At 43.3% G+C, this 22748-nt stretch overlaps 3 protein-coding genes across 5 annotated transcripts in view; 1 reads left to right on the top strand and 2 right to left on the bottom strand.

The window, feature by feature from the left end:
- The window catches only part of LOC112262620 (G protein-coupled receptor kinase 5), a 57433-nt gene extending 45804 nt beyond the window's left edge, over positions 1-11629 (bottom strand). Inside the window, exon 1 of one of the 3 annotated variants that reach the window (XM_042331390.1) lies at positions 10909-11629. In XM_042331390.1, coding sequence (XP_042187324.1) covers positions 10909-10960 — 52 coding nt within the window. In that variant the 5' untranslated portion in view covers positions 10961-11629. The remainder of the gene's footprint in view (positions 1-10908) is intronic. The other 2 variants (XM_042331389.1, XM_042331391.1) reach the window with 2 other exon arrangements.
- A 3082-nt stretch (positions 11630-14711) lies between these two features.
- Positions 14712-17033, bottom strand: LOC112262619 (U6 snRNA-associated Sm-like protein LSm1). The gene is made up of 4 exons (XM_024438261.2): positions 16873-17033; positions 16531-16599; positions 16239-16354; positions 14712-15252 (listed from the first exon to the last, which is right to left on the bottom strand). Exons 1-4 carry the CDS (start codon positions 16916-16918, stop codon positions 15082-15084), a joined length of 402 nt encoding a protein of 133 aa, XP_024294029.1. The 5' UTR covers positions 16919-17033; the 3' UTR covers positions 14712-15081.
- A 397-nt stretch (positions 17034-17430) lies between these two features.
- Positions 17431-22092, top strand: LOC112262618 (BAG family molecular chaperone regulator 4). Its single transcript, XM_024438260.2, has 5 exons — positions 17431-17714; positions 18300-18422; positions 18635-18877; positions 18963-19232; positions 19481-22092. Exons 1-5 carry the CDS (start codon positions 17586-17588, stop codon positions 19952-19954), a joined length of 1239 nt encoding a protein of 412 aa, XP_024294028.1. The 5' UTR covers positions 17431-17585; the 3' UTR covers positions 19955-22092.
- The last annotated feature ends 656 nt before the right edge of the window (positions 22093-22748 follow it).

Raw genomic sequence — 22748 nt, 5'->3', positions numbered from 1 at the left:
AATAGCATGGTATTCTCTCATTGTAATAGCTAATGTAAATTGGACAGTGCAGTTAGATTAACAAGAATTTAAGCTTTCTGACAATATTAGATATGTCTATATCCTGGGAAATGTTCTTGTTACTTCCAACCTCATTCTAATCACATTAGCCTACGTTAGCTCAAGCATCCCGTGGAAGGGACACCAATCCCGAATACATTTTTTAAGGTTAGAATTGGAGAGTGAGTGAAAGAGGAGGGGGGGGTTACTCTCCTGTACGGGAAAGTGTCAGGTGTCACAATTTTCCTGTTCTATAAATATACCACACATGAAAAGTGATAAAAAATTGCATTGTGACAGCTGAGGGCACACTGGGTGACATACGCTATACATCTACAAGAGAGGAACAGAACAGTCCACCAGCACTAGGCCTACTGCTCTGAATCCTCCAAAAGGAACAAATGGTACAGACTAAACCTTTGACCTGATCCAATCTTAGGTCAAAAAGATCAAATAGGGGGCACTTAAATTTGCCCTGTTTCACACATGTACATAACCTCTACAAGTGTGTGGTGAAATGGAAATGTGTTTTTTTGCATATCCCATTCTCCCTGAGACTCCCTTGGAGAGTGAGGTCATGAAATGGGATCACCCAGATAATACATTAAGTTCGTTGGAAGTTGAGGGTACGTACGTTTTTGGTTTCCCATTGGTTCTGGGAAAAAGCCATAAGTTTCCTGACCGTTTTTAACGGTGTCAATTTTGCCTGTTCTGGGAACATACATGTCTAGGTTGTAGGGACGTTCTGAGAACATTTTACCATGGTTTGCTGAAAGTTTTCCTGGGAGGTTTTATTAACATTCTGAGAAAGGAAACTCTGAGTTATTTTAAGGTAATTAAATCATGTTCTGAGAACATGTTTCATTTAGGTTAACTGTTTTGAACCCTTAGCACTGATAGGACACATGGAAATGTATTTGCTTAGGCATTAATCATGCAAACAAATTCCTTTTTTGATTGTGGCATGGCATCAGTGAGATTCAAACCTACGATCTTCTGTTCTTTAGTCCTGGAATTAGTCCACTGCGACACCAGGACAGAGCTAGCATTCCATTTTTTTGTGTGTTTAAAAAAAAAACTCATACAAAGCTCTTAATTTCAGTCTATTCAGACAGACCCCATTTCAAAGAAAACAAGGCACAGCCAACACACCTGAACACACTAACCAAGATAGCAGATATTAAGTTTTGTTGATGCTGACATTCTGAACATTACTCATTTTTTCTTGTGGTTTTTATGGAAAGTTTTATTCATGTGCTGAGAACATGACTTTAAATAGAACCATGAGGAAACCTGTAGAAAACGTTATGCTGAAGTACTGAATTTTCCACAGAAGAAAACTGTTTCTTAACATTCTCTGAACAATTTGAAAACATTTTAAATAGAACCATGAGGAGACCTGTAAGAAACATTATGCTGAAGTACTGAAAATCCCACCTACGAAAAACATGGTTCTGAGAACATTATGTGCTAGCTGGGCAGCCATTATTGACAGCACTCTGTGAGCAATTAGGGCTAAGGTGGGCAGATTGTTTTACAAAGTCAGTTCACGGATTCGAACTAGTAACTTTTTGATATCTGGCCCAACGCTCTAAACACTAAACACTGCTGCCCCAGGATAGGACTGATTCTGTCCAAAAGGCTATTGTCTCCAACACACACAAACAGACAACCATCAAACCACAACACACAAATAAGTGCACAGCTCACGCGCATGGACACACAGACACACAAAATGACAAAATCAAAGATAGTTGCCTCACACAGCAATTCCGGAAACAGGGTTAAAGTGATTACGATGGCCCTCTCTAGGCTCTTCACTTCCTCTACAGCTGTTCTCCATATCCTTTCCTGTGTGTACACAAACACACACTTCCTCTGTCTGAATGCTCAAATCCTCTTCTCTCTATGAAAGCTCATCCATCCTCTTTCTTCTACCAGAGTTCACCCTCTCTTGGTTCATCAACCTCTCCTCTCCTGGTTCACCCCCTCTCCTCTCCTGGTAGATACCTTCACCTATCCTCTCCTGGTTCACCCTATCCCCTCTCCTGGTTCACCCCCTCTCCTGGTTCACCCTCTCTCCTCGTAGACCCCATCACCTCTTCTCTCCCCTTTCCTCTCCTGGATCGCCCCCTCTCTTCTCTTGGTTCACCCCTCTCCTCTCCACTCTTGGTTCACCCCTTCTCCTCTCCATTCCCCCATCTCCTCTCCACTCTTGGTTCACCCCTTCTCCTCTCCTGGATTCGCCCCATCTCCTCCTCTCCTCTCCTGGTTCGCCCCATCTCCTCTCCTCTCCTCTCCTGGTTCGCCCCCCATCTCCTCTCCTCTCCTGGTTCGCCCCATCTCCTCTCCTCTCCTGGTTCGCCCCATCTCCTCTCCTCTCCTGGTTCGCCCCATCTCCTCTCCTCTCCTGGTTCGCCCCATCTCCTCTCCTGGTTCGCCCCATCTCCTCTCCTCTCCTGGTTCGCCCCATCTCCTCTCCTCTCCTGGTTCGCCCCATCTCCTCTCCTCTCCTGGTTCGCCCCATCTCCTCTCCTCTCCTGGATCGCCCCCTCTCCTCTCTTGGTAGACCCCCTCTCCTCTCTTGGTAGACCCCCTCTCCTCTCTTGGTTCACACCCTCTCCTCTCTTGGTAGACCCCCTCTCCTCTCCTCTCTTGGTTCACAACCTCTCCTCTCTTGGTTCACAACCTCTCCTCTCTTGGTTCACAACCTCTCCTCTTCTCTCCTGAATCGCTCCCCTCTCCTCTCCTGAATCGCTCCCCTCTCCTCTCCTGAATCGCTCCCCTCTCCTCTCCTGAATCGCTCCTCTCTCCTCTCCTGGATCGCTCCCCTCTCCTCGTTTGTCCCCCTCTCGTTATTTGCCCCCCTCTCCGGGTTCACACTCCCTCTCCTCCCCTGGTTCACCCCCTTTCCTTTCCTCTCCTGGTTCTCCCACTCTCCTGGTTCTCCCGCTCTCCTGTGTGATTAATGGATACAGAACACAGTCAGATTGTTTGTTCATCTGAAGAGAGTAGTGTTAACTGCCTGGTCATGCACTGCTGAAACCAAACACATCTGAAAGTCCAGTGTCACTGCTGCAGTATGCCAAATACCACACAAGACATTCCCTCTCAGGAAAAATAACCAAGGTAATTTGATATTTGGAATATATGGTAGTGATCTCCTAAATAGCTCATTCTGTTGTGCCTTCCCCTGACCTCCACTCTCTCTCGCTTTGTATGCCAACATTCTCATACAAGTATCGGACTTGCAACCCTCTTCTTCTTAATATACCCTTTCTGTGTCGTGCTGGGGGCTCTAAAATTAGTGATGGATCTGGGGCATACCAATGGACTCAGGAATACCAAAAACAGCCTTTAAATAGATAACTCTGATAAGGTCTGGGAACTGGGAAAACAGCCCAAATTTAACAACACTAAGAGGCCACTGGGTCAATGTCTACCACTTAACTACTACATGTTCATTCCCTTTTCTGGTGTGTGTGTGTGTGTGTGTGTGTACACAGTGAATGTACACAAGCCAAACTCAGAGATGAGTAGTCCTATAGATATTGATAATTTTCCACTTCAAACATTAAATATTCATCGGGTTTGTCTAAAGAGATTCAACATAGATGCACGGACAGACACTAAAATAACAAAGACAATTCTCCTACACAAGGCAACACATGACAGCACAAAGTATAGAACCATAGCTACCTTTCAGCTTCATGAGGGTGGGGGCTTGTTCATGAGGGTGGGGGCTTGTTCATGAGGGTGGGGGCTTGCTCTGTAGCTATGTGTGAGCGACAGCTAGTATGTAAAACATTTTCCGTATTTTTCTCTGTGTCCACACAAACAAACAGAAGCACACAGAGAGGAAACGGGCTGGCCTGGGCCTCTCAACTATTCTTTCATGGATGGGATTCTCCTCCCATTAACGATCTTCAGTTGTCTCCTGAATAAAACTCCTCAGCATTATGTCATGGCTCAGCCCTCTGAGAGAAGCCCTGAGGGAACACACTCCAGGCTGCACACACAAATGCACTGCATAGTGGATAGGTGTTCATCATGACTGATCCTGCCAGATTAGTCACCATGGAAGTCAGGACACGAGAAGGTAATAAGCTTTTTTAGGAAAAACTACTGCAAAATAGCCAATGATGTCTGAAACTAGACATGATTCTTTAGGGAGCATAAATCCTGTTTTTTTTTCTCCTGTGGCTTGCTGAGACTTGTGCTATAACACGATCGAGCAGCATTTTCTCACCTTACAACAAAGGCTCCTCACAAAGTAAGCCTGAGGTGAGATCCATCCGTATTTCTTTTGTATTATTATTATTATTTTTTAATACTCTGCATCGTTGGGAAGGGCTCGTAAGCAAGCCTTTCACGGTAAAGTCTACATCCGTTGTATTCGGTGCATGTGACAAATAAGAAAAAACCTGTAGCTAGATAGTGCCTAGTTGACAATCTAACCACAGTTGTCTGGAGCGTGCATGGTGCTTGCAGTACTACAGTAGTTGGATTCCTGCATGGGCCACATATACTATACTGAATGTGTTGACTGTGCATCTACTACCATTTTACACTTTGCAGGTATATTTTTAAGACAAAATCACTCTCACTTGCAGTAATAACTACTATCCAAATGTTTATCAAGGATTTTTATTTTTACCGCTCTACCATGATAGGGTTTTTCACACACCCTACACCTTCCAGCACCCTACACCTTCCAGCACCCTACACCTTCCAGCACCAGCACCCTACACCTTCCAGCACCAGCACCCTACACCTTCCAGCACCCTACACCTTCCAGCACCAGCACCCTACACCTTCCAGCACCCTACACCTTCCAGCACCAGCACCCTACACCTTCCAGCACCAGCACCCTACACATTCCAGCACCAGCAGCAATGTTCCCTCTAAACTGCGCGGCCACGCAGCAGCCCCGAGACTGCTGCACAAAGCCCAGAAGAACTATCAGCCCAAGGAGAGAAGCATGAGATTTTACTTCACTCAACTTCGTAGAGTTTTCCCTGTTAGTTAACACTATCAACGTTTCCCTTTACTGTGGCAATTGTGATCGAATCATCTCAATATTAGCCACTTCCCATTCAACATACCGAAACAAAATGAACTATGCAAGAGATTTTGCTGAAGACAGAAAACATCAGAGTAGGATTCTACTGAGCACGACTCAGCCTGTACTCTACACAGACCGCTGCAGCATAACCAAATAACGCTGCAAAAGGCCTGTATGCAAATAGACCATTGCCATATACGGATCTGTGCCATACAGCTGTGGTCGTGAGTAGTTTAGCTTCTTTTGAGATCAAAGCAAGAGCTGCATGTAGCCTCGTGTGCACATTTTGTTTATATCCTTTGCTAGTTAGTGAGTTATTAGCCCAGTTAGGTAAAGGGGCAGTGTTGTATTTTGAGACTGTCTTGAATAAGCTAAGTAGCCAATAGGCAGAGGGTAGCATCATTTGTCTGATTCTCTGTAATAATGGTATGGGAATAATAATGCATTTTATTTTGTAAAGTGGTTTCTTGCATCAAACAACAAAAAAACATTTTCAGTCACCTCCTTGTCTGAAGGACAAGTGGATAAACAGGTTTAATGCCAAGCCCTGCAAGTTTTTCCTCAAAAGGCTCATGGAATGCAGGCCTACATTGAACACCACACATTGGCTGGAAGTTGCACAGAATTTTCAATATTCAAGTTTGCGCTCAGCAGACCGGAAATTTGCTCAGTACCCCAAAAGATTTGAGGCAACATTGACCAGCAGGCATCTTCTATTACCTAAAACTGTCCTTTTCCAATATTGTTAGAATGTATTATTAATAGTCTCATAATGTTCAACTTCCTTCATGGGCACTGCCAGTATAACCAATGAACCACTCAGCACAAGTCAGCTGACAAGACAGCGTGGACATGGTCACACCGTAATCAGTCAGCTATGACATGCAGGACTACATCGGGTTTAGTGACAGAGTTAGTGGCTCACACTATTTCACAATGCCCAGTGCCCACTGTGTACACTCACTCTTTTACTCTGTCTGTCTTGCTTTCCTTCAAAACCATCTTAAAGATCCATCATCTTGTCTGTGTCTATCTCATTACATATTGCTGAAGTAAAACCCACTGATTCAGCAAACAGCCATATTATCTTGTGCCTGGGAATAAATGGTGATTAACATTCCAATAGCATTCATCTGCATAGATGTAACCGCCATTTAACTAGGCAAGTCAGTTTAGAAAAAATTCTTATTTACAATGATGGCCTAGGAACTGTGGCAGAACGACCTTATCAGCTCGGGGATTCAATCTAGCAATTTTTCGGTTACTGGCCCAACGCTCTAACCACTAGGCTACCTGCCGCCCCAGAGTGGCAGGTACCTGCCGCCCCAGAGTGGCAGGTACCTGCCGCCCAGAGTGGCAGGTACCTGCCGCCCAGAGTGGCAGGTACCTGCCGCCCAGAGTGGCAGGTACCTGCCGGCCCAGAGTGGCAGGTACCTGCCGCCCCAGAGTGGCAGGTACCTGCCGCCCAGAGTGGCAGGTACCTGCCGCCCCAGAGTGGCAGGTACCTGCCGCCCAGAGTGGCAGGTACCTGCCGCCCCAGAGTGGCAGGTACCTGCCGCCCCAGAGTGGCAGGTACCTGCCGCCCCAGAGTGGCAGGTACTTGCCGCCCCAGAGTGGCAGGTACTTGCCGCCCCAGAGTGGCAGGTACCTGCCGCCCCACGTCAGAGGTAGCTGTTGGCTTTAGAAAGACAGCTGCCATTTTCTCACCATGTTTCTCCTCAGTAGAAGTGAGGGGAATGCTTGTCTGTGTTTGTGACCTTTCAATGACAGACAGATGGTGTTGTTTGTACTACAATGTTTGGTTTATTGTCTGTTTTGCCAGTTTAAGATAGAGCCCTAAAATCTGCATGTTTGTTTTCATCAGACGATCCATCAATTCATTCCTTTTCCTCTATTCAAGAAAACTTCTCAGTTTAAGAACATGTTCGCATTTCATTCTAGATACAACACTCGTCCCTTCATTCTAGAACATTTGTTCCTTCACTCTAGAACACCTTTTATTCTAGAACAGAGGTTGAACAAGACAATTGCCTCAGGTAAGAGGAGGCCATCCATCCAACATAGCTTTGTTACCAACTTCCTCGATTAAAAAAGGGCAACAGTATCTGAAAACAGGGAAGACATGGATCGGCAATGCTATTCTCTTAGCCTGTTCTGTTGGCCAACAACGGAGGCATGAATCTAAAATCGCAGGCTGGCACCTAGGCTACAATTCTGTTGCTACACGTCTGCTATCCCAACAACACATCGGAATTCAACAACACTTTTCCCTGTACTCTCCTTCATTTAAACCGCTGATGACGTTCGTTCAGGTGGCTTGGGTTCCACGGCTGCTGCCAATGTGACAGTTGTGAATGGGGAAGCGCGTATACACATATGCAGGCATCATGAGCACAGGGTCTACTGCAGGATGTTGCCCTCGTCAGAGCTAAGATTACACACACACACACACACAGGAATTCACACGCTCCTTACACACACATGGCGATGCCTCCCTTCCACAGCTCAGCGAATAGAAGAAGCAGATCTCAGAGGAAATGCTTCCTAAAAAATCAAGAACAAGTGACGCTTAGTATTTTAACAGGAAGAAACACTGCTGCCCTCGCTGTTCTATAACCCTTCCAGGGTAGTCTGACATGTAAAACACTTCTGCTTTCACATTGATGAAACTAGCATTTAAGGCACAATGCGGATGCTCAACTTCCAGTTACTATGTCTTCTCAAGACGTTTTGGAGGACTGAGGGGAAAGGTCTTTGTGAGTGCAAAGGCACAAAATGCAGAGGAACAGGACAACAAGCGCAGTAATTGTGTGTTTTAATTCAAATTGACTGTTTGCACTTTCCCCATTGTCACAAGAGAAGTAGAAGTTTTGGATTGTACCTTTATTATTTCTATGTTCAACACGTCAGCATCTTCCAACACTGTGGGCTGTGACTGGTAATATGAGCTGTTAGGTGATCCTCAGCAGAGATGAGATGGCTGAATGGAGGTTTGGATTTCACTGCATCATCCCCTCAGGATCCTCCACAAAAACAAGAATACTGGACACCAGGGAGAAACGGAGGGAGATTTCCTGATTCTGAATTATACTCCGGTCTTACTAGCTACTCTGTTGTTTGTTGGTATTTGAGACAGAGCAGGTGAGATAAACTTCCTGGAATCTCAACTGTGATGTCATCAAAGGTCCTCTTCAGCAGGCCTGAATAAGTTCTACTCCATCCTCTGGCCCCTTAACAAATCCTCCCTTGTGATCACTTATCTTACATGACTGAATTGGCTATCGTGAAGCTGCGCTTAGACCAACTCAGTCGTGTCAGATTAGTGATGATTACTTACTTCAAAGGAATACAGGAGAACAGAGGGATGCATTTACCAAGTACTGGAATAGGGTCTCTCTCTCCCTGGTCAGCTCTGCAGAAGGCAGGGGATATTGATGGCTTTTTATTTCTCTGCTTGGCTACAGTTCACTTTATTCCAGTGATTTGGGAAGTGTGAGGACGCTGGCGTAAACACTGGGAGCTGAGTGGAAACTGGGCTTTACTGTTGTCTCTCTGACTCTGGGAGCATTCGGACAGGGAATGAGGATCTCTCCGTTCAGCCTTGGCTGAGACACACTTGCATAAACAAACAGGAATATGTATGGTTCTCTCTTCTCCATTCACATTCTCACTATGTCCCTGTGCTGTGACCTCAACCAGCCTCGGCATACAGCGTAAGTACACAGCACACACACACAGATAGGAGCATCCCTGTACACCCCGGACTTTGACAGAATCTCACAGGCATTCATTCAACCGTTGGCACTCTGGGCTCTGTCAGTTACGGCCCCTAGTCATTCTAACATTTCCAGGCAAAATCTAAACAACTAAGCACTCATTAGACTCGATACACAACACACTCCAATCAGCAATGAATCACAAAAGATAAGTTGACAGTTGATCACTTGTTATGGAGCAATCTTCAACGAGATCTTATAAATAAACCATCAGCTCTTCATAGTTCAAATCTCTGTTGATCAGGTCTGCCTTTTCACTATCAACTCTGAGCAAAAAGCAACAGTGAATCCACTGATGACCAATGAAAACCCCTTTCAGTTTTTGGGATGTACCAGACCATGGTTTACACACTGTTGTGCCAACCCAACCCGTACTATGCTGGCTCGGGTATAGAGCAGCTGGGACAACAAGGATCTGTCATGGGTCGCCATGTCATCTTCTTATTTCATTCAATTTAAAGGGACACCACCAAAAAATGACTTCAAAATAGATATGTTATTTTCATTATCTTGCACATATCTGAACATATGACAGTTCCATGTTATTCAGATTAGAGAACACTATACCACTCCTGGACCAGCAGTGGTTCACAATCATGACTAAACTATTTAATATTTTTGGATCACCTGAGGACTGGTTGCCAAATACAGTACCTGTGCTATAGAAACTGTTTGATGCTCTGATTTTCTTTGGAATCATCTGTGATCTGGCCGTTTTTATTTGACACTAATAGACTGGTTTCAAGCTGCATCTCAAAACAACGAAGGACCCTTGTATGGCAGTGGTACACTGACTGCAAACATCCTTCTCTTTCTCTCTGTCTGTCCTATCTTTGACCCAGAGTGCAGCCAATCCATAAGTATGTCATTATTACTGTGAGATAACCACTAGGCCAGCCATAGGAACACTGCCTTCTCCTGCGTCACTGCTCAACTCCACAGAGATCCTGTAGCCACATTACACCATGCACAACTGTGTGTGTGTGTGTGTGTGTGTGTGTGTATCTAACGGTACATTTCTCAGAGTGAGAGGAACACAGCCTTCTCAGTTTTTTTTCTGTATTCAGATAGACGGGACGCTGTATCTTATGACATTAACACGACATAAGAGCCATAACATTCTCATTATTTTATGGCAAAAACGACATAAGAGCCATAACATTATCATTAGTAACGTACTGCAATGCCAATAATTTCATCAGTTTGGATCCTTGGTCGAGTCTGAAGTGAAGGGATAGGCCTATGTGCACGTGAAAGGATATTTCCTTAAAGATGAATGAAGGTTAATAACTAAACAGCTCCGAAACTCTCCACCTGCCGAACACACAGATTATGACCTAACACAAACAGACGGTAAAAATGAAATTGACAGAACCTAAGTGCCCAATCACACGGTTGTTTGGGGTATCGAAGTAAAAAAGGCTGCATTTTGCTGCACGGAGACCACCATAGCATTTAGATTCATATCACGTCATAGATCATCATACATGTGCCACTGCCAACTGTAGCAAATGATCATCAGACCAGAGTTTGACCCCAGTTCTAGTCATACTGTCTGAACATGTCGAATATTGCGAAAGAATGGTTACGGTTTCACTGGTGGGCTCTACTACAGTCTAATCATAATCACGCAGAAAACAATTTGTTAAACAAAACGTAAGGCTGATGTGCGGGGTTATTTTTTAAATTACATTTAGAGGGACCTTTGTGAACAAACGTAGGGACTGTCAAACGATTTTAACCTACAGGCCTAAACATACATCGGCTAGATTGGACATCCATTGAGCTAGGAATGGATACATTGAAGGGTTTAAAAGCCTATCATAAGCAATAAAACATGTGGTTTGGTGATGATGAAGGTGGTGGTGTATGGTATAAAGTAGATTTGAGCAGCATAGCATCTATAAATATCATGTTCAGAGACAATTTAGATTGCATCACTGTAGCATTCAACATAAAATGGAATTCGAACCCCATTCTACGCGTCAAAATGGTTCATTCATTTTATTAGGCTGTTTGAAGACCTACCTTCTCTTGCTTTTAACAGTACCGTATTGGCCACAATATTCTCCAGCTCCATCTAAAATCCTTTGATTTTGCTGAATAGATGCGTTGTTGTTTTTACGTCGGCACAGCAACACCTTGCTCTTCACGGCTAAATTGCTTTTCGTTTTACTCCAAATCCGAATCAAATGTATACATTTCAAATTCCTTGAAAGTCTATACACAGGCTATCGAGGAAATCCTTGTAATATTAACTAGGGCATGGTTCATATTGTCGGCTCCGAATACAGCGTCCGGAGGGCATTTCCATTCCAATTCCGGAGACTGTTGTGTTTCGTGCGAAATTTGGTGGATCAAAGAAGGATAGGACTGTTGAGCCATCAATACATCCCGAAACAGCCCGAGACCTCGGCAAGACCTACATCCTTTGGTAACGCATTCGTAACAGCGGCTGAAGCACAGACCAGTAGCACTGGTGGGAGTTGGTGAAGTGTACTAGACTCAACGTGCTCCACCTCTTGGTACGTAATAAAAAAAAAAAGGGCTGGGTTTTTTTATCTTGGTTGTAAACGTTTGGCGGAGCTCTAAGGAGTTTCCCCCGTGGTCCTGGTCAATATGTCGGTTACATTTGGATGTGTACAGTCTATGGAAGTTCAATCATTTATAATAAGAGTTCGCAAATCTTGATCCACCAAGTTGGTGGTTCCAATATTCCATTCCATCGCCCGTGGAACACACAGCCAGTCGGAAGGGGAGTGTTCATATCTGGCCCATGACGTATGCGTTGCTGAGTATGCCTGTCTGGGTGTCAAAGACATCTGATAGCGGCACATTCTTGCCATCCCCTCCCAATGCAATGCCAAGCGGTAGAACTGAAGATGAAAGACCTTGGGAGAAAGAATGATATTGATAAAGGTGATGTTCCCCATACATAGGCTATTGGTCCGTTGTTCAAATGCTGTTTTTCATCTGACATGGAAAGCCTAAGAACCGCGGTGCACAATAACATATTTTAACTATGAAAACTGATCAAACACAACATCCAATTATCTCAATGATCTCATACAGGCCTACCAGTAGACTTTATGCCATTGGTGATTCTCTGCCTGTCTTCTTAGGTTCATATATACTGAACAAAAATATTAACGCAATATGCAAGAATTTCAATGGTTTTACTGAGTTACAGTTCATATAATGACATCAGTCAATTGAAATGTATTCCTGAGGCCCTAATATATGGATTTCACAAGACTGGGCAGGGGTGCAGCCATTTGGCAGCCAGGTCCACCCACTTGGGAGCCAGGCACAGCCAATCAGAATGAGTTTTTCCCCACAAACAGTCTTTATTACTGATGATCCCGCAAGTGAGGAAGCTGGGCTGGCGTTTGTACACGTGGTCCACGGTTGTGGACGTACTGCCAAATTCTCTAAAACAGCATTGGAGGCAGCTTATGGTAGAGAAATTAACATTCAATTATCTGGCAACAGCTCTGGTGGACATTCCTGCAGTCAGCATGTCAATTGCACGCTCCTTCAAAACTTGAGACATCTGTGGCGTTGTGTTGTATGACAAAACTGGAACACACTCCATCACTCTCCTTCTTGGTCAAATAGCCCTTACACAGCCTGGAGGTATGTTGGGTCATTGTCCTGTTGAAAAACAAACAATATTCCCACCAAGCGCAAACCAGATGAGACTGGACATTTTTACTAAGATTAAATGTCAGGAATTGTGAAAAACTAAGTTTAAATGTAGTTGGCTAAGGTGTATGTAAACTTCCCGACTTCAACTGTATGCTGAGCACTTGTTGGCTGCTTTTCCTCCACTCTGCGGTCCAACTCATCCCAAACCATCTCATTTGGGTTGAGGTTGGGTGATTGTGGAGACCAGGTCATCTGATGCAGCACTCCATCCCTCTCCTTCTTGGTCAAACAGCCCTTACACAGCCTGGAGGTGTGTTGGGTCATTGTCCTGTTGAAAAACAAATGACAGTCCCACTAAGCGCAAACCAGATGGGATGGCGTATCGCTGCAGAATGCTGTGGTAGCCATGCTGGTTAAATGTGCCTTGAATTCTAAATAAATAACTCTGACAGTGTCACCAGCAAAGCACCATCACACCTCCTCCTCCATGCTTCATGGTGGGAACCACACATGCAGAGATAATCTGTTCACCTACTCTGCATCTCATAAAGACACGGCGGTTGGAATCAAAAATCTCAAATTTGGACACACCAGACCAAAGGACAGATTTCCACCGGTTTTATGTCCATTACTTGTGTTTCTTGGCCTAAGCAAGTGTGTTCTTCTTATGGGTGTCCTTTAGTAGAAGTTTCTTTGCAGCAATTTGACCATGAAGGCCTGATTCACGCAGTCTCTTCTGAACAGTTGATGTTGAGATGTGTCTGTTACTTGAACTCTGTGAAGCATTTATTTGGGCTGCAATTTCTGAGGCTGGTAACTCTAATAAACATATCCTCTGCAGCAGCGGTAACTCTGGGTCTTCCTTTCCTGTGGCGGTCCTCATGAGAGCCAGTTTCATCATAGCGCTGGATGGTTTTTGATACTGCACTTGAAGAAACTTTCAAAGTTATTGACATTTTCCAGATTGACTGAACTTTATGTTTTAAAGTAGTAATGGACTGTTGATTCTCTTTGCTTATTTGAACTGTTCTTTCCATGATATGGACTTGGTCTTTTACCAAATAGGGCCATCTTCTGTACACCATCCCTACCTTGTCTCAACACAACTGATTGGCTCAAACACATTAGGAAGGAAAGAAATTCCACAAATTAACTTTTAACACGGCACACCTGTTAATTGAAATGCATTCTAGGTGACTACATGAAGCTGGGTGAGAGAGTGTGCAAAGCTGTCATCAAGGCAACAGGTGGCTACTTTGAAGAATCAAAAATACATTTTGATTTGTTTAACACTTTTTTGATTACTACATGATTCCATTTCATAGTTTTGATGTAGTTACTGTTATTCTACAATGTAGAAAATAGTAAAAATAAAGAAAAACCCTGGAATGAGTAGGTGTGTTGGAACTTTTGACTGGTACTGTACATGATATACGATTGAATCCGTGTTCATGCATCTCACTGTGCCCGTACCCATATGGGGAATAAAACTTAATGACTTGCGCCTACATATCGACAAGCATAGGGTATTACAGTTCTTCAGGTCCCATTGATAGGACAGTCTTGAACGAATCTCGTCTAGGTTGTTCTCCCATGATTAAACATTCACCAATAGAACAGAGGGTAGAGACTTGTTATTCTCTATATCGCCATATTTTCATCTTCTGTGTTAGGGATTAGGGCCTGGTCCCAGGTGAGCATTATGTCCTGTGCAGTCGAATCATTGAAGTAGAATTCTTCATCCAAAGTGAGGTCGCTGTTCTGATGTCCAGAAGCTATTTTCTGTAATAGGAAATTATGGTGGAAACATCATGTACAAAAAAACTTTAGGATCAGCACAAAAAGAAAAAACACAAAATAGCATATTTGGTCAGGAGCCCGTAAAATGGACGCTATACATCCCAGCGCCATTCTCCGTCAGATTAGCTGATCCCACCTGATCATCCGGTTGGACATGACTTCAACAGGGTCACCAAGAGGGATCAGCCAATGAAGTTGGAAGTCCCACCCAGTTGACTACATTAAAATGATGGAAGCCCTCAATGGCACTGCCCATGCTAATATACTAGAGACCTCCATCACTCTATGAGAGACCACAGTGCCTCCTGCAGTAGAGCAGTGATCCATAGTCAGACTCAAATGAAAAATCCCATTTACAAATTAAACAAAGCAGACTTCAGTAATAAAATAACAAAAACTTTTATGGAAAACAAATCTTGCCATTACAATGTGTCTGCTTACACTAACAGAGTTCATCACTATATACTATTGACTTAGTTCTCAGTGCTATGGTATGAAAATCATAATTGATTTCTCATCAAATGTCTTGTAGACAATCTAGGTTGTGTGGTCTACCCTCAAATCATGCATCACTTAATTCATTGTTTGCTTTCAAACCAATGAGTCATAATCTAAATTAAATCAGTACAGTATTTAGTGTGACTTGCGTCATCTACAAAGCACACATTCTTCTCATAGTCTTCAAAATAATCCCCTATTCAACATATAACTGAGGAGTCCAGTATTACGGAAGAAAATGGAACAGAAGTGCCTTCAGTATTCATCGAGATTATCTGCTTTTGGGATGGATAGGCCTCTGTCCTTCAGTGCGGTCACCTTGGCTTTCTCTGTCTTCTGCTTGGCTTGCTGTTGCAATCGCTGCTCCTCCAGGATCTCCTCTATAGAAACTTGCTGCAAGACGTTGTCACACAGCTTATCAACGTCCTAAAGTGGGATTATATTAAGCATACTGTCAACGTACATGTCATGCATGTCCTTCTGGAGAGTAATAGCAGTGGCACATGTGTAAACCCCAGCAACTGATTGTTCTCAACTGATCAAATCAAACTGTATGTCACATGCACCAAATTCAACAGGTGTAAACCTTGCCGTAAAATATTTACTTACAAGCCCTTAACCAGCAATGCAGATTTAAAAAATAAATAATAATATTTGCTACAAAAATGTATCAAATATAAAGTACAAAAAAAGTACCAATAAAATAAAGAGGCTATATACAGTGGGGACCGGTACCGAGTCAATGTGTGGGGGTACCGGTTAGTCCAGGTAATATGTACATGTAGGAGGGGTAAAGTGACTATACATAGATAATAAACAGTGAGTAGCAGCAGCGTAAAAAAGGGGGTCAATATAAATAGTCCAGGTATCCATTTGATTAACTGTTTAGCAATCTTTTGCTTGGGGGTAGAAGCTGTTAAGGAGCATTTTGGATCTAGACTTGGTGCTCTGGTACCGCTTGCCATGCGGTAGCAGAGATAACAGTCTATGACTAGGGTGGCTGGAGTCTGACGATTTTTAGGGTCTTCCTCTGACAGCACCTGGTATAGAGGTCCTGGATGGCAGGATGCTTGGCCAGTGAGTTCAAGCAAAGACCATCTTAGAACGATAGGATCCTATATTTCTACTGATGAATATAGCCTTAATATGCTTTTGGGAAACCAGGCCCTGTGTGAGAATCAACCATGCTACGTAGGTGACAACTAAAGTTTGGGCTGAAGTACTTACTAATCATGTGAGTATATTGAAAAACTGCTACACATTCAACTAATTTGTAATATATCCCCTCTGGTCTAATCAACAGGCTTACTTTAGCACAAACAAATGACTGTGTAGGCCTACTCTACTAAGGAAACTAAAACAGCCTTGAAGTACTGATAAAGAACAAGAGGGTGGCATGGATGAATACTTACTATTTCTCCAAGCAAAACAACGTTCTCTCCTCTCACAATGAAGATTCCTCTGGGGATGTCTCCAAACTTCTTGCCCACATGGATGCGCTCGACTGTTTGATGAAAAACTAGGTTGGCTGAAAGAGAAGGTGAAGAGATGAGATAGGGAAGTTAAGATCATTTTCCCTTTGATTGCCTGAATGTACCTACTTGTGAATAAGTTACATTATCTGAGTATTGACAACATCAAACTAAGTTAAGAAGGCTAGTGTTTAAACTGAAATATTATAATTTTTTTGTTAATTTGCCATACCAAACTGGTCAATGCTTCTCAGAAACCCAATTAGCGTTCGTCCATCTCGAAGAAGTACAAGATGCTTTTCTGCAAGAAAAAAAGGAATGTTTATAGTTGAGCCACCGCACGTGGTTACAATGTATCCAAACGTTGCCCCCCACGCCCCACAGTGAGTTTTGAATACAATGTTGCAAGGTCGCCGCGTGTCAAATGATGAATAGTTAACAAGAAGGGCTTCATAATTCACCAGTGACTGTATTTGATCATTATCATCATCACGGTTTTCGAACGTTGGAAATGTTTTGGGCTTTTCACTCACTTCTGTCTCAACTCAGCCTAACCTTCGCTATCCCAACTTACTGTCTATGTCATCGATGAGACTCGCGGTCCCTGGCATGTAGTTCATTTTGATCGTGTGGAGTTAATCGCCGTGTATGACATGTGTCAAGACAAATCGTTAAAATGTATATCTGTATCCTCTCTACAGGAAGAGCAGGGAACGCATGCTCAGGGAAGCCCTTCCTGTAGAATTGTAACCCATTAAGCGCCGATAGCACCGCACATTGGAAAATGTTCTTCTGTAATTTATTATTGTATCCGATAATAGATAACATTGTTATTGTATTTGAATTTCGATATAGTTATTAAAGTGACAATTTCGGCTAATATAACTTTAATAACTGATATATATTTAGGACATTTCATTTTTATAATAATGTAATACTTTGAATAAATATGCGTTTGGTTTTTAATAAGACACAAATATTAGACCATTCAAACAACTACCGCGAATTGTAACCATCGCAATTTGTTTAAACAAATTATTGGTTTAAATCGACTCATTCGGTGGGCTCTACTCTAAACTCTGAGCGCCTATTGGTCAAAATACCAAATATTCCACGCACGTGGAAAAAAGGAAAAGGGAGGGGCGAAAATTAAAGGGGCAAACAATGATATATTTAGCTGCCCATGGTCAATGCCTTCAACAACTCGAGAATTTCAATAAAGCTTTTGTTTTTCATAGCAGTCAGAGCGCTCCGATTTGACAGTCCATTTTATCACGATTTCTTTTAATGACAAACGACAGAAGTGCTGGGGACGCTGCTTGGGTGATGCATCATCAAATGCAGTCGAATCCCAAATCCGCCTGGCCCTCAAATTTCAACTCGGAAAATAATAACGTGAACTGGAATAACGCTATGGTACGACACATTGTATAGCTAATTCATGTCAACACGTAGATAACTAGTTATGTTAATCACATTTTAGAACATACGATTTAATGTTCGTCAACACACGTTAGTATTTTTGTACTGTATACAGTTGAGCGTTCATTAGCTAGCTAGCTAGCTAGTTAGCCTGCGTTCTAGCCAGCCACTTTAGCTAGCTAACCATCTTCTGACCGTTTGTCCCATCTACCTAACTAGTGATGTCCTATATTGCTAGCTACCTAACTTGCTTATTTGGTTATATTTGACATGCAGATTGTCTAGTTATGCAGTTTGTAGTGTATGATTTATATCCTAGCTAGTTAATAGCTACTGTTTTGTGATTCTTCCGCTGCTAGCTAACCTTAGCTAGCTATTATGTAATACAGTAGGAAATGCTTTTGCATTCGGTCAGTGTCTTGCTTCATTACTAGACGATTGGATACTTTAGTCAAACAAGTTCTTGAAGTGACGTGACAATAGAGGTCTGGGGTTACTGTTTACTCATGTCAATATAGTTGACTATTTAAACATTGCGGATTTTGAGCCCAGGTAAAATTTCTTATCATATGCCTACAGGACGCTTCCCAATACCCTGGTTACTCCTCAAACTACTGGTATCCCCAGACACATTCCACAGCAGGGCACTATCCAAATGCCTACCCTTCAGGATCTGATGTACAGCCACCTTACAACCCACAGGTACAGTGCGGCCTCATGTTATGTCATAGCAAAGGCCCTCTAAATCCACCTCTATACATGGGGATTAAGTCCTAATCCGTCATCTCAAGGGCTCTCACCCTTCCTTGACACTTTGTTACTCACGCACGAATATTTTCACAGACTAGCAGTCTGGCACTCACATTCAAACCCTTACTGATGTATGCACACATTCCCTCTCTCTCCCTATCCAGGCAATGCAAGCATATCCAAATGGCCACGGCGTCTATAACACTGGTCCAGGCCAATATCCGGCAAATTCTTTCCACCCATCCAACCCATTCTACTGTGCAGAGCAGATGTCTCCCAGGCAGGCAACAGGCCAGTACCCTAGCCAGGGCTGCCCAGGACCAGAGCAGAGCACAGGCGGGTCAGGACAACCCCACACCCAGCACCAACATCAGCACCACCACTACCCTGGACCACACTGTCAAGGGGTAAGTGCATTCAACCAGGGCAGTGTTTAACAGTGTCTGAGGTAAAGGCAGTTGGGCATAATGGCTCTTGTCTATTTTCTCCCAGGCCCCTAGCTATCCTCCTGGGTCTTACACACACTATGGGGAGGGTGGTCCTGCATTGCCTGCAAACCCCCAATACCCCACTGGACAGGCCCTTCACCCTAGGCCGCAGGCTGAGGCTTGGGCCCACTCAGGTGGGTATGGGCCCTCACACCAGCAGTGGCAGCCAGGCACCCAACCTCTACACAGCAACTATGGGAACCCTGTCCGCCCACAACACCCCCCAGCCTGGCCAGGCACTGGCACTGGAGCCCCACCCCCCTATGAAGCCAAGGTACGTGTGGAACACAAGGGAGGCATCTCAAAGACCTAAATTGGCCTTTGGTCGTCTCCTCCTTTATTTGAACATATTGTTTCTAAAATACCCTCTAAGTGGTACTAATTTTGTTCTTCTTGGAAGAAAGGGGATAGTTCAGAAAAGCTCATTACCCTCCTCTGGTACCATAGCAGTCTTGGGTCTGAATTAATTTAATTTCTATTCATTACACACTAATTGTGTAAGAATCTTTTTTACCTCCTCAGGACCAGCACTACCCAGGACCCCACCAGCACCAGTGTGCCCCACAGGTGGGACCCAAACCCAGACCAGCCCCCTCCCCTAACCCCACTAATGGCAAGCCCGTCGACTTCAGCTCACCTCCCCAGATGTACAACAAACCAGGACGAGGGGGGGTGCAGGAGCCAAAGCCTTCCCAGGGTGAGCCTCCAACCCAGCCCCAGGGGCCAATCGGGCCCCAGCCCCTGAGCGACAACCCCAGCTTGGCCAAAGTCCAGCAGGTTATGGCCCGGGTGCTTTTGCTCCATGAGGATGTGGATGAGTTTGTGGGTAAAAAATCGGACAAGAGTTACCGATACCTGGAGGAACTGCTGACCAAGGAGCTGCTGGTTCTGGACTCAGTGGAGACCCAGGGACAGGAAGTGGTCAGGCAGGCCCGGAAGGAGGCTGTGCAGAGGATCCAGGCCATCCTGGACCGGCTGGAGAAAAAGGCCTTCTGAATTGGACCGGTTCTGGTTCTAAGGGTCTTACTGTTCTTTTTTTGTGACATTTGAATCTAAACCGGTCCCTTGGAATTAAATGCCCAATTCTGTTTGTTGACTACATCTCCTGGATCGTAAAGGTTTAGATAGACTGGTTCTCAACAAGGACTTTTGGTTTGGAATCAGGCCAGCTTATGCTACTTCACGCAGGTGTGATCAGGAACATAAGAGATGCCATGTCAAAGTATTCATGATGGCAAATGTAATGGTTGTACATATCAAGTCATGACTAAGTTATGGTGTTGTTGGGTTAGTTGTCATAACCCGACATTAGTGTCCATGATGGCTTAAAGCATCGGTTATGTCATGCTTGTGCCAGTGTAATGTAGTCTTATAATGGTGGTTTCATATAGTGTCACCATGTTCATTTCAAAGTAGGTAAATGTTGCCCCTTAATCACTGATAGGGTGAGATGTTTTTGCTTGGTTAATAAGGCTTGGATTTGGCATAGGCTAATCTGATCCTAGCTCTGTGTTCAAAGGCCACTTCTACCATGAGTGATCCATTCACCATGTTTTCTTACATGTTGTGAACCATTTGCACTACCATGAGATTTTCCCTTTATCACTCACCCTAACCTTATCACCCACCTGTCATTGTAAGCAGAATGCAAACAGTGTGCATTCACACACAGCCTTCCAAATTGCCGCAGGGATTTACATTAAGGGTTGCCCCATTGCCTTTGTCAAGTTAACTGTGCGGTCATGCAAGTTGAGCCTGCTCTGAGGTTGCGCCATTAGTCAGGTGATATGTTTTTAAAAAGTGAATACAACCAAACTGCAAAGAATTTCAATAGCCTAAAACGGATATCCCTTTAGGTGAAAGACAGGATTTATGGCAGTTGGGCAGGTCACACTTTTTTTAAATTTTTTACTGATTTAAAAAAAGTGAAAGGCATATGGCGCTTCTGCTTAATTTACATTTGAGCAAGTGATCACAAGATTTGAGCAACCAAAAAAATGATCCTGACTTGCCTTTGTAGACTTTAATATCAATCCCTAGGTGGGTAACGTTACACACACAGTATCTACAAAGGTAGAGTCAATTGCTTTTCAATGCGGTCGGTGGAAGAAATTCAATTAATGACTTAAAGTTGCTCAATGGAAATATTGAGGAAGTTTCAATTCACTCCCTGAATAAATTCATGTTTTAATTCCATCTATCCTAACCCTGGTATGTATGTATAGTAGTTGGTCTACAACTCCTCCACAATGCTTTTGCCATTGATTGGTGATAGACATTGTAATTAAGTGCAGGCCTAGGATCAGTTTAGTGTTCTTCTTCAAAGGACGAAAAGGAAAACTGACCTTTTAGACCCTGTTCAATTACTTCCTTCTTTAGAGTAATCTCTGACCTTTCTACCACAGTTTTACCTTTCATGTTCATATCAGACCAGGACCCATATCCATAAATCGTCTCGGAATATGAGTGATGATCTCGTATCAGGTCCACCCTGTCCATATAATCTTATTCATTATGATCTAAAAGGTGAAACTGAACCTAGATCAGCACTGTAGAGGCTTTGTGGATACGGGCCCAGTGATATTTTAAGGAAGAAGGATGTATTGAAACAGGTGGTTGGGGTCAGCTTCATCCTACAGCACTATGATTGGATGTTTATTTATTTCAAAACCACAAATCAAATCACTTTCTTAGATTGTGTTAATTTCTTAGAAATCAGCTACTTTGTTGATCAAAATAAATAATAATAATCACGAGTGCCATAATATCGGCAGGTGCTTTTTCAAATCGTTATAAAAAATAAACTTAATCTCTTAAGCTTTGCATGGATCAAAATGTTCTGTTTGTCATGTTTCTTTTTTTCCTGTGATGTTATTTTTGTGTTCAGATAGGGAACCATTCGCTAACTAAAAAATATCTATATTTGTAACAGGGACCAAGGTCCTGTCTACAGCGGTTTCTGACGTAATGCATGTTTCCAACATAAGATGGGACTATTTTCCTGACTGATTCAGAAATGACTACAGCTCAAACAGATGAATTGCATTAAATGTCAGTACATTTTTCAAATGTGTTATGCATGTTATTGTATAGTCTTTTGGAAAACATACCATAAACACTTAAAATTAACAAGAGTTTGTCATATGATAGATGGGAGAGAGAAAATGAAAGATGTTTGAATGAAGTGAGGGGTAATGAAAGTGAGACAACACACTGCAAGCTGATACACAGTACCAGTCAAAAAAGTTTGGACACACCTACTCATTCCAGGTTTTTCTTTATTTTTACTATTTTCTACATTGTAGACTTAAACAATGAAATAACACATGGAATCATGTAGTAACCAAAAACTGTTAAACAAATCAACATATTTTATATTAGATTCTTCAAAGTAGCCACCCTTTGCCGAGTGGCGCAGCGGTCTAAGGCACTGCATCTCAGTACTAGAGGCGTCACTACAGGCCCTGGTTTGATTCCAGGCTGTATCACAACCGGCTGGGATTGGGAGTCCCACAGGGCGGTGCACAATTGGCCCAGCGATGTTAGTGTTTGGCTGGGGGAGGCCGTCATTGTAATTAAGAACTTGTTCTTAACTGACTTGCCTAGTTAAATAAAAAAGGACAGCGTTGCACACTTGGTGCTCTCTCAACCAGCTTCACAATGTAGTCACCTTGAATGCATTTCATTTAACAGGTGTGCCTTCTTAAAAGTTCATTTGTGGAATTTCACTCCTTCTGAATGCGTTTGAGCCAATCAGTTGTGTTGTGACAAAGTAGGGGTGTATACAGAA

This window comes from Oncorhynchus tshawytscha, linkage group LG12 (assembly GCF_018296145.1).
Source record: "Oncorhynchus tshawytscha isolate Ot180627B linkage group LG12, Otsh_v2.0, whole genome shotgun sequence".
In the NCBI taxonomy this organism is placed as follows: domain Eukaryota; kingdom Metazoa; phylum Chordata; class Actinopteri; order Salmoniformes; family Salmonidae; genus Oncorhynchus; species Oncorhynchus tshawytscha.
This window is presented reverse-complemented; position numbering and strand designations above follow the sequence as displayed.